Here is an 11381-nt window from a genome sequence, read left to right as displayed (position 1 = left end):
CAGGTGCCAGCCTTGATGTCACACTGATACTCGTCCCTCCATGGAGATGGCTCCAGGGAAGGGCATCCTTCCCACCTCAAAGATCCACTGAACTTTGCACCTTCCTGGCCTCTCATTTCCCACATGAGAATCACTGGAAGAGCTGTCTCGTCTCCCCACAGGCCTGAGAGCCCCTTGACAACATGGACAAGCCTTATTTATCACGAAGGCCCCTTAGAGCATGATACCGTGCCTGACACACAGTAAGTCTGCAGTTAATGTCTGTTGAGTGAATGAGGGAACACACAAGTGAATGGATAAGTGAATTCATTTCTCCCCCAAGTTCTGGAGCCACGCCACCACCACCCAGGCCCTGGACCACATTCAGAGCACTGTCAAGTATCTGGGCAGAGTTCAGCAGCCAGACCACTACTGATCCTTCCTCATGCCTCCCAGAAAGGCATCCAGCAGTTCAGGTTCCACTGCTAACCCCAGACTGGAGGGAAACTCATTGTTGCAGGAATTGTTGACAATCTGATGACAGGTTTTCTCTGGTTCTTTAGTCACCACAATGCTGGGAAAGTCCTCAAAGGTCATGTTTCCCCAAAAGACTCATTAATCACAGAAATAGCTACTGATTCTCACTTGGATTGGGAATCTTAACCTTGACATGGACATTCTTGCTCTCTCTCTCTTTTTTTTTTTCTTTTTTGAGACGGAGTCTCTCTCTGTTGCCAGGCTGGAGTGCAGTGGTACAATCTTGGCTCACTGCAACCTCCAACTCCCTGGTTCAAGCGATTCTTCTGCCTCAGCCTCCCGAGTAGCTGGGATTACAGGCACACACCATCATGCCCAGCTAATTTTTGTATTTTTAGTAGAGACGGGGTTTCACCATGTTGGCCAGGATGGCCTCCATCCCCTGACCTCGTGATCCATCCACCTTGGCCTCTCAAAGTGTTGGGATTACAGGTGTGAGCCACCGCTCCCAGCCTGCTTGCTCTCTCTATCTGATCAAAGAAGCCCACTCCACTCTACTCAACCAAACTAGGTTTTTTTTTTTTTTTTTGAAATGAGATAGGCTAATGGGAAGGAAGAGGTTAAGTTACCTTGATGAGCTCTGTTCAACTGTGTTTAAAGAAAACTTCACAGGGTGAAAATAGCTTGCTGTCAGATCTTCCCCCAGGGTCTGAAACAGTCACCTACATGCAGACTGAATTACTAGAGACAAGGCAAATGGAAGAACCCTTGGTGCCTGAGGAGGCCTCAAGTCATCCTCCTGCTCAGCTGCTCTGCTCTCTGCCAGTCTCAGGTCTCCAGACAGCTGGCACCCCCCAACCCCACCTCACACCCACATTCAAGCAAAGCACCCAGTTCTGCTCTAGAACCATCCTATCTTCACTTGTTCATCCACAAATGCTCACTGAGAGCTTGGTCCGTGCTGGGATCTGGAATGTGAGGAAAATCAGCCATAGTCCCTGATTTCAGGGGCTCATAGTCTTGGCAAATGAGAGGTTACAACTCAGTATTTGAAGTGCAATGGTGGAATTATCAGAGAGTTCTGTGGGCCTGGAGGAGGAAGCCCCTATATTCTTGAGAAGAGTGGATGGCAAGGAGGCAGTAGCACAGGCTCTGAGGCTTGATGGACCCTAAGACTTATAAGAAACACCAGGATGGAGCATAGTGTTTCTGGTGCAAAGGTGAAGAGGCTGGAGAAAGCATGGATGTAATTTAGGTAGGGTGTTTTGAAGAAGTGGCGGAATGTACACATGGATGGGAGGACAGATGATAAGGGGTTAGATATATTCTGTGTCCTCAAAGGAGGAAAAATAGGACTAATGCTGGGTGGGCATGAGGAGATGGATTTTGTCTCAGTGTAATGAGGGACATTCCAAGTATCACTACCAAAGGAGGACACTCTCCTTTCCTGGAGGAATTCAGGCAAGGTTGGTTCAACCACTTGGCAGGGATGTTGGCGAGAATCACTCTAGGGTGTGGGGTGGGACAGATTGGATTAAATCAATAGTTTTCATGTTTTTTTTCAAGAAAAATCTCTTTCTTCACATTGAATTGGTCTGATTGAACAGAGGGGTGGAGGCGCCTTCAGATTCCCTCAACTTGCTTCTCCTTACCTTCAGGTTTGAGATTCTATAATGCTAATGCAGAAGCCTTCCATTTGCAAGTTTTGATCTCCTCTTGCTTTTTTTTTTTTTTTCTTTTTCTGATACCATCCCTTGAGAAGAGAGCATGGAACACATGAGAAATTTTAGAACATTATACAGGCAATATTTATTGAGAACCTTCTATGTAGCAGCCACTACTGTAGGTGCTGGGAATAAAGCAGAAAAAAAGACAGATTCCATGGACATTTCTCTCTTGGAGTTATCAGTTTAGAGGGATAGGCAGAGTCATAAACATATGTAGGCACATTGTGATAAGTAATGGTGGGCAGAGGGCCTAGGGGGAACACTTACCCCTCTACTGGAAGCATCTGGTCTCAGGCCCTCCAATCCCCAGGATGCTTCTCTCTCCCCAGTACCAAGCTGTGTTCAGATGGGAATGAAGACAGTGACTCCTCCCTGGATGTGAGCATGGAAGCAGAAGGCTGTCAGAAGATGAGTGTCCCCAGCTGTCAGTTCCTCAAGTCAGACACAGACGGGACTGGTGGGGGCTTCTAGACTCTGATGCCTAAGCTCTCAGCCAGAGACAGTTCCTGGAAACATCCTCATACCCTTGATTGGGAGCCCTTAAAAGCCTGCACCCAGAGCAGAGCCCCGAGGGTCTTAGAGCAGGAATCTGCAACAGGCAGGTTGGGGGCAAACCATAGCCAGGCTGTGAGGAGAGGGCTGAAATCCACCCCTGGCAGCTCTGTATCTTCCTGCTCTGCCCTGGGGAAGGAGCTGGGGAGGTGCAGCCCGCGGAGCAGTTGTGACTCAAGCGAGTTTTCGTACTGAACTGTTTCAAACAACTCTGTCACTTGCATGACTTTGGACTAGTCTCTCTCCATGTTACAGCTTGGTTCTTTTCACTTATGAAAAAGGAGAGTAGACGACCGCTGGTCATCTTCCAGCTCCCCAGATCCTAATTCTGCGAACCTTCTTTCTGCTGAGGGACAGGGGTCAGAGGACCTTGATCTGGACTATGGTTTTTGGAAGGCCCACCCCCACTGGTTACAACGTAGGAAAGGGACTTTAGAGCCAAAGCGCAGGAAGATGGCAGAAGAGTCCCTGAAGTGAGCACTTGGTCTGGGGCAGTGTGAAGGAGAGCAGCAGCAGCAGCCCTGCACAGCTAGAGCCAGTCCTGGTAGTAAGATTCGCAGAGAGAAGCGGATACCTGTGCTGGCCCCAGCTCTCAGCTACCCCCCAGATAGGACAGCTGGCCCTCAAAGCTTCAAATCAGAGTCTTCAGATCCCCAGGCTCTCCGGACCCAAAGCATAGACTCGTTATGGTAGGCACTGAGTCTTTTAGCTGCAGAGCCAGGACTGAAACTCGTTTCTTTACTCTGTCATCCTGTTGAGACCAGGGTGGGCCTAGGGCTAAGCTCCCAGATTCCCACTTGTGTGAGCACCCTGTCAATTAGGGTGGCAGCTCTGTTAAGAGAGACACAGTTGCTCTCTTGGATCCAGAGAGTCTGAGGGTAAACACACCAGATCTGTCCTTGTTTCCACTACCTGAGTGCCAGTATTCCTCCCCCGACCTGGCACCGGCTAGGTCCATTTCTGGAATACTTTGAGAAGAACAGAATTCTATTAGGAGAGAGAGGGCTGTGTAGACTGCAATGGGTGAAGACAGGGTTGTCTGACTGGGGAGGTAACTGGTACATCAAGGGGTAGGGACATGCCCTTTTGCTTCCTACAGTGTACAGTGACAAGGGCCATTTGACGAGCTGGATGGGGTGTCTGAGATGGGGCAGGGTGCCTGGGATCTGAGCAGTGGGGCCTGAAGTCAGCGGTGAGGACATGCTCAGGGAGGTGAGCCCATGGGCTCAGCACAGACCCACGTTTTGCTGCTTCTCATTTTGTTTTACTGAATGAGGGGGCTGAGCCACAGATAAGGACAGGGCCATCGAATGCCCAGAGCCCTAGGAAGGAAGGGTTGGAGAGGACATGGAAGAAGCACGCAGAGCACTGACTTGGAGGAAGACTTTATTTGCCCTTAGCCCCTAGCCTCACAGCTGAGACAGTTTGGCATAACAGCCCCCGGGGCCCAGGTTGGGCAGTGGCAGGGTGGCCTGGCCTCCTGGTTAGTGGCCGTGGCCGTGGCCGTGGCCGTGGCCTGGTGCCTCCCCAAGGCCTGGCCCATGGTGGTGGCCGGGGCCGTGGTCATCCTTGTGCATATGCTCGTGGGAGGCCCAGGTTAGTCTTCCCATGAGCATGATGAACTCCTCGAAGCTCAGCTGCTTGTCTGTGTTTGTGTCCAGGTCCTCCAGGATGTGGTTTATGTCCTGCTCATTCCTCTCCTTGCTCTGTGGGTGGGGAGAGAAGGCTGTGAGGGCTGGGTGTGGCCGGGGTGGGGGACCAGGAGCAAATGGCCAGCTGACAAATATACAGGGAAGCCTCGCCCTGGGGCTCAATTCAAAAATTAAGAATGACCATGGGCTGAGTGCCCACAATGGAGCGGACACTGAGCACGCACCAAATACCCTCCAGTTTATTCCTTGCACAGGGCTGCGACTCGGGTGCTGGTTTTCTTTTCTTTCTTTTTTTTTTTTAGACAGAGTTTCGCTCTTGTTGCCCACGCTGGAGTGCAATGGCGTGATCTCGGCTCACCGCAACCTCCGCCTCCCGGGTTCAAGCAATTCTCCTGTCTCAGCCTCCAAGTAGCTGGGACTACTGGTGCGCACCACCACACCCAGCTAATTTTTGTATTTTTAGTAGAGATGGGGTTTCACCATGATGACCGGGATGGTCTCGATCTCCTGACCTCGTGATCCACCTGCCTTGGCCTCCCAAAGTGCTGACATTGCAGGCGTGAGCCACCGCACCCGGCCTGGTTTTCTATTTATAGAAGAGGAAGCTGAGTTCCAGGGACTTGCCCAGGTCATGGCATGAGTAAGCCTGGAAATGTCACCTCATTTGGTCCTCATAACAACTTTAACAGCTAGGAGTGATAGCTTCCTGGAGGAAGACTTGAAACCGGTCCTAGAGAGGGCCATTAGTTTTCCAGCTTGACTGCTCAGGGCATGCAAATTCAGATCTGACTTAAGAGGCCAGTTCCACTCCCATCCCTCCACTGCCCTTCCTTCCCTTCCCTCTGGAGGTTAACAATTAGTGAAACTCATTTCAAGCAACACAGCGGGGGGAAGCACCTAGAAAAACTAGGTGTGGGTAGGGGACATGGAGGGAGAGAGAGCAGAGTATGTGCTCCGTTGACCTTCAAGGGTGTGATAAAGTATAGAAGGGGAGACATCAGGGGAGGTGGAAGACCTAGGTGGGGCACGAGAGAGCATGGGCTGGTTCCAGCTCTGCCACCCTCTGTCTGGGTCGCCTCACTAAGTCCCCTCCCAGGGCCTGTGGGGCAGCCAGCCAATGCGAGCACTCTCCTGCGCAGCCCTTCCACTAGGCCCTGCTTCCTTTCCCACAGCATCACTTTGCTTCTGGAGGGGGAAGTCAGGTGTGGGGTGGAGCGGGCATGGGGGTCACACGGAGGAGAACTTCGCCATGCAGCCTCTCCACTGGGCACTCTCATGTCTACCCCACCCAGCATCCTGCCTGCCTGAGGTCCCCACCTATGGGGAACTGTCAGGGTCCCTAATACCTCCGAAGGCAGCAATTCTCCACCTTACCAAGGTGCGGGGAGGGACCCTGGGAGGACTGAGGACCTACTCCAGGATGTCTGGCTCGGGGAATGGAACTGAGACTGAGACCCATGTGTTCCACCCTTTTTGATGCAGGCCTCTGTTTCCCCACATTCCCCAAATTTGGAAACAAAAAGCCTGTTGGAAGTGCTCAGCCTTTTTCTTAGAACCGCCTCATCGTTTTTGGAACAGGAGAAAAACCTCCCAGCTCCCTGAGTGCTGTGCCAGGTACTCTCCACGTGCTGTTTATGCATTCGCTTTCCACCACAGACCCTCAGGACTAGAAAAGCCTTCCAAGTCTTCCACCCCAAGTTCCCGCCTGAGGCTTAGGGTCTCCTCAGCTTTGTGCCAAGGGTCGTCCTTAGGGGTTTCCCTTGCCAACATTAAGGGCTCAGCTCAAATGTCAACTCCTCAAAGTGGCCTTTCTCACGTATCCTAACAGGTCACCTCCCTCCCACCCAGCCCACATTGCCCACAGCACTCTCTCTCATTTTCTTCCAGCCACTTATTGGCATTTGGCTTTATCTGTGCTCTTTACTGGTCAACAACTTTATTGCGTGTCCCCTCCACCAGAATAGTGAGCCTCCCATTCATCACTACATCCCTCTGCCCAGAACAGGACCCCACACAGCAGGTGTTCAACTGAGCAGTTTCTTGACCCTGTGGTCCTGTGTAACGGGGAGCACCTGCCCTGTGTAATAGGACACCTGCTAAGTCTGGGGGCTGAGTCCAAGGAGCTCAGATCTTCCCCTTGATTGCTGTAGACCACAGCCCCATCTTCCCTCTCAACCCAAACTGCCGTGAGGCTGGCTCAGACCTGCCAGAGTCCAGCCCTACCTTGAGAAAGTTTTGCAGCTCTTCTTGCACCAGCTGTTTGAATTCCCTCTGGTTCAGGGTGTCTGGGTGCCCCAGCTTCACAGAGTAGTGGTGGAACGTGTCGATGATGGTACCTATGCTGCGTTCCAGCTGAGACATTTCGAAAGCCGTCTTGCACTCTGTCTGCATAATGAAGAAGCAAGAGTTGGGGCGCTTAGAAGAAAAGGCTGTCAAGCTTCTTTGGCACTTCCTACTAAGCACTCACAGAAACAGTGGGGGAAGCGCAAAATAGAAGCACAGATTGCAACTTAACTGGGAGATCACCCGTTACACACACATACAAAATGATTTTTAGAATATCTAGAGAGTGCCAAAAAGCAAAGCATTTGAGGGCAGGAGGCCCTAGCGGAACACGACCTAAGAAAATGTGAAAGAAGCTTTAAAGTGGGCAGGGCCAACCAAGGAGGGCTTCCAGGAGGAGGATTTGGAAGGAAGTTGGGTTAGGGAAGGAAAGAAGGAATTGGCAGGCAGGCTCCTGCCTGGGGAAGCTGACAGCTCACTTACCAAAGCCGAGGAGTCACACAGAGCGTTTGCCAGAGCTGTGCAGGCTCCGCATTTATAGCAGCTCCTGGCTGGGACGCTTGGCCCTCTGGCCCTGTCTCCGGAAGATTGCCTCACAAGTGAGCCGTGTGGCAATGCTGCCAGGAAGGGGGCTGGGGCGGAGCAGGAAGTGTTCACAGAGCGCCTTTTGCCTTTTTGTGAAATTCCCAGCCCTGGCCTGGAACTGCTTTTGGAGGAAGCTGGTTGTTTAGTTCATTTCCTTCTATCCTAATCCCCTGTTCCCCCTGAGTGAGCCTGCTGCTTCTCTGGCACCCCTCAGCACCCCGTCCCCCTTGAGGTTGCAGTGGGCTGAGGACCTATGGGGGCCTGACCCTCTCGGCCGCCCCCCGTGGGCAGTCTGCCCCTTCCTTTCAGTGTAACAAGGATGACCCGAGCCCTCCCCCATGCTTGCCTGGCTCTGTGGTACTTAGGAGGATGAGGGGTGGGTGTGGGATTCTTAGATTCACAGGGTGGGAGTTGGGGTTAGAAGGGTTCTCAGAGGTGGACAACTCTCTTGCATTGTAGATGAGAAAACTGACACCCAGAGACGGACCTGAGCAAGGTCACATAGCTGGTTGCTGACTCGGCAGGAACTGGACCCAGCTATTCTGGTTCCTGGTTAAGGGTGATTTTGATGACACCTCCCTTTTGCAGTCTGAGTGAGAGAGCCTCAGGGAGAATGTTTCTAGCATCTCTCAGCATCATTTTCCTAAATCCTTGCTCCCAGCAAGGGTTTCAGGAACTTATAACTTGGGAGACAACTGTTTTTCCGTAGCCTCTTGGTGGGCAAGACATGTCATTCCCCTGCTGCAAACCTCCAGTGGCTCCCCACTGCCTATGGCTTAGCCCTGCACACAGAGCCCTCTGGGAATGGCCCTGCCTGTCTGGCCAGCTTCCCCTTCACTACTTCCCTGCCCACTGTGGGCACGCAGGGCCCACCTCCCACCTCCCACCTTGCCACCGCAGGAGTGCCCTTCCCCCACTCCACAGTGATATTCTGCCCACCCCCACGGCTCAGTTCCAATGTGCTCTCTTTCAAGGAGATTGCTCTGTGCTTCCCATTTGGAAACAGTCTCTGTTTTCCTGACAATGATTCTCTTATCACGTCTGGCCCTCAAAACTTGCTTTCCTGGAGTAAAACTGTTTACATATTTTGCCTCTGTCCAACAGCTGGCTGTAGATCCTCAAAGGTAGGTTCTCATTCGTGTTCGTGTTCTCCTAGGCACACAGCGCAGGGCTTGGCACCAGGGACACCCTTGGATTTGCTGAGTGATCCTTGCCGATGTCCTTGCCGTCATCCTTTCCCCTCACCCCTGGAAGGCAGTATGGAGGGCCCGCCCTGGGCCTCCCTCTTGCTTGCTGCCCCCCCATCAGGAAAGATGGTTCTCTTCTGCCTCCACTGGTCCTTTTGTTCTGTCTCCGTGGAGCCTTCCTTTATTGCCCCGGCTCCTCCTGACTGCTTTGTCCTCTGATGGCCTGATGCAGTCTTTGTGTGTGCTAAGCATTGGCCCTGAGTGTGGCCCGCCTTGCACTGCTGAGACATACATGGAGTTCAGACTGGCTGTGTGACCTTAGGTGATTTACTTAACTTCTCTGTGCCCTACTTTTCTTATCAATAAAATAGGATAATAACGGGACCTATCTTGAGGATTGCGACAATACGTGGAAAGTTGGGAAGAGGTCAGTAAATAAGAGGTATTGTTACTAATAATCTTTTCATTCATTTGTGCAACAAGTGTTTGTTGAGCACCTGCTGAGTGGCAGATACTAATGCTAGACGCTGGGAGAACTTGATGAATGAATCGCCATACACAGGGGAGACATAGTCCTATATCCTGTCTTCCAAATCACGCTTTAAACTCTTGGTGGCTAAGGACAGGGCCTGGCACAGTGCCAAGCACACAGCAAGTAGTTAATAAATAAATGAAAGAGTGCTTGAATGCCTGAGTCACCGAGGAGTGAATAAACGGTGCACACACAGCTCAGGAATGCATGAGGTAGATTCCCTATCCAAGCCCGCCTTCCATTGTTTAAGCTAATGGAGGAAGCCCAGCCAGCAGCCAGCAGCTGCGTGTGCCCACGAAGCCTGTTCTGCAGTCCCTGCAGTGCCCCGGTGCCCTTCCTGTGTGTTCCCATAGCGCCCTCTGCTGCCTCTGTCACAGCACTTTTCACCCTGGACCAAAGATCTCCGACTCAGCCTTGCAGGAACCAGACTTAAGGTGAAGCTGGCGGGGCGTGAGAACATCAACGGCAGCAGTAGGGCAACTTGTGGCCACTCATATGGGGCCTCAGGGTTGGGGACACTGGGCAGCGGTGGCGACCATGGGGAACGAGAACATTCCTAACCTGAAGCGACAGCCAGTCTCAGGCCAGGGCTGCCGCGTGGGAAAGTGGACCGGATGTTCTTGGACCTCCTGAAGGCCCCGGACATCTGAATCTTTATGTGAAAGCTCCTGTTTAATACCATTTGTCCATGAATTTAAAATAAAAACAAAAAAAGCATGGCAATGAAGCAGGGTGTGTGCTGAGCAACCCTGACTGCTGGAGTGCGGCCATCAGGAACCTCTGCTTTGGCACGGAGCTCTTGACTTCAGGTCGACTTTCTGACTCCTCCACGCCCCTGTGGCTCCTCTGAGCAGCGATGCTGCTGCTCACCTCTGGAGTCTTAGCAGTGGGCAAGGGCTGGCTCGGAAGGCACTGGATGAATGCTGGTTGATTGAATAAATGCAGGAGTGCATGAATCAATGATGAAGTGAGTGAATGTGACATGAACATTGGTCTGTCGCCCTCTGCTCTGTGACTTTCTGCAGAGCCACTGAGTAGTCATTTAGGGATGGTTCAGAGTGAAAGTAAAATAGGGGGAGGGGAGAGAGAAGGCTCAGCAGTGGGTGGGACTGAGCAGCCAGCCAGGGTTTCAAAACAGACGGGAGTCTGCCCTTGGGGGGTCCGATGCTAACAGTGTGCCCTCATCTTAGAAGGCCACTGCAGGCCCCCAGGTTCCAGGCTAGCCCGGGCCCAGGTAAGGCCAGGGCTGAGTCATTCTGGTTGCGACCAAAGCAGAAAGTCCTGGTGTGATCAGTAGGTGCTTGACCCCCACCTGTCTCCTCACTGCCAGGCGAGGCCAGAGGTTGGACTGAGGGATGGTGGGATGGGGGTCTTCCCCTCTGGGTACGCATTTTGCAGGGAGATTCAGAGCCTCCTGCTAGGGTGTGAAGTGGGTGGGCCAATTTTCCTGGCTCTGTACAACGGCTTGAGGTTCTCACTGGGAGAAAAGGGCATTTTTTTGGGTTAAAAAACAAATAAGCGTCTGGGCGCAGTGGCTCATGCTTGTAACCCTAGCACTTTGGGAGGCTGAAGAGGGTGGATCAAGAGGTCAGGAGTTCGAGACCATTCTGGCCAACATGGTGAAAACCCGTCTCTACTAAAGATACAAAAAATTAGCCAGGCGTGGTGGCGTGTGCCTGTAATCCCAGCTACTCAGGAGGCGGAGGCAGGAGAATTACTTGAACCCGGGAAACGAAGGCTGCGGTGAGCTGAGATCGCGCCATTGCACTCCAGCCTGGGGGACAGGGAGAGCCTCCTTCTCAAAAACAAACAAACAAACAAAACAAACAAAAAACAAAAAAGCAAACAAGCAGGCAGAGGGTCCTGCAGCTACCATCAAATCAGTGTGCTCTTTCCCTGATGCCTGGGACCGGACCCACTGTGGGTCTGTCTTTCCCTTTCCTGCAGCCCCCGCCACCCCGCCGTGGCCTCTCAGGGAGCCTTGCCCCTCCTGTGTTGTAATGGGGGTGTTACAGCAGGTACACAGTGGGACTGAGCTGGGTTCCAGTCCTAGCTTTCCTAGACTTGCTGGTGTTCTTTAGAAGTCATTTTCCACGTGTGGGCCTCCATTTTCTTGTCCATTACATGAGGAGATTGGGACAGCTAGCCCTTTGGTCATTTCTAGCACAGATTCCAGGTTTTGATGGACTCTTGGTGGGCTCCCTGATCACCATGAACCTCGTGGCTCCCGGACACTCTCTCCTGGCTTACTTGCTCCACCTACAGGTGAAGTCAGGTCCTTCTCCTTACTGGGACTGATGCCTGAGGCCCAGCCCCTCCCAGGCTGTGCACAGCCTGCTGCCTGTTCCTCCACTCCCTCCCTTCCTTCTTGCTGGAGTCCCAGGTACTCTTCCATGGAGATCTCTGG

The 11381-nt window shown here is 52.4% G+C and overlaps 1 protein-coding gene across 1 annotated transcript; it reads right to left on the bottom strand.

Annotated features, from left to right (window-relative positions):
- Positions 1–4104: 4104 nt before the first annotated feature.
- Positions 4105–7253, bottom strand: S100A9 (S100 calcium binding protein A9). The gene is made up of 3 exons (XM_012438310.2): positions 7154–7253; positions 6611–6772; positions 4105–4441 (listed from the first exon to the last, which is right to left on the bottom strand). The coding sequence occupies exons 2-3, from the start codon at positions 6746–6748 to the stop codon at positions 4220–4222; spliced, it is 360 nt and encodes a 119-aa protein (XP_012293733.2). The 5' UTR covers positions 6749–6772; positions 7154–7253; the 3' UTR covers positions 4105–4219.
- Positions 7254–11381: the final 4128 nt, after the last annotated feature.

This window comes from Aotus nancymaae, unplaced genomic scaffold (genome assembly GCF_030222135.1).
Source record: "Aotus nancymaae isolate 86718 unplaced genomic scaffold, 86718_ANA_hifiasm-v0.15.2.pri h1tg000108l, whole genome shotgun sequence".
Lineage (NCBI taxonomy): Eukaryota > Metazoa > Chordata > Mammalia > Primates > Aotidae > Aotus > Aotus nancymaae.
This window is presented reverse-complemented; position numbering and strand designations above follow the sequence as displayed.

Bases quoted from the DNA above. Each gene is read 5' to 3' on its own strand.
- S100A9 (XM_012438310.2), bottom strand. From the start codon at position 6,748: ATGTCTCAGCTGGAACGCAGCATAGGTACCATCATCGACACGTTCCAC. The intron at 4,442-6,610 runs GTAGGGCTGGAC...CCCCACCCACAG, and splicing joins AGCTGCAAAACTTTCTCAAG to AGCAAGGAGAGGAATGAGCA.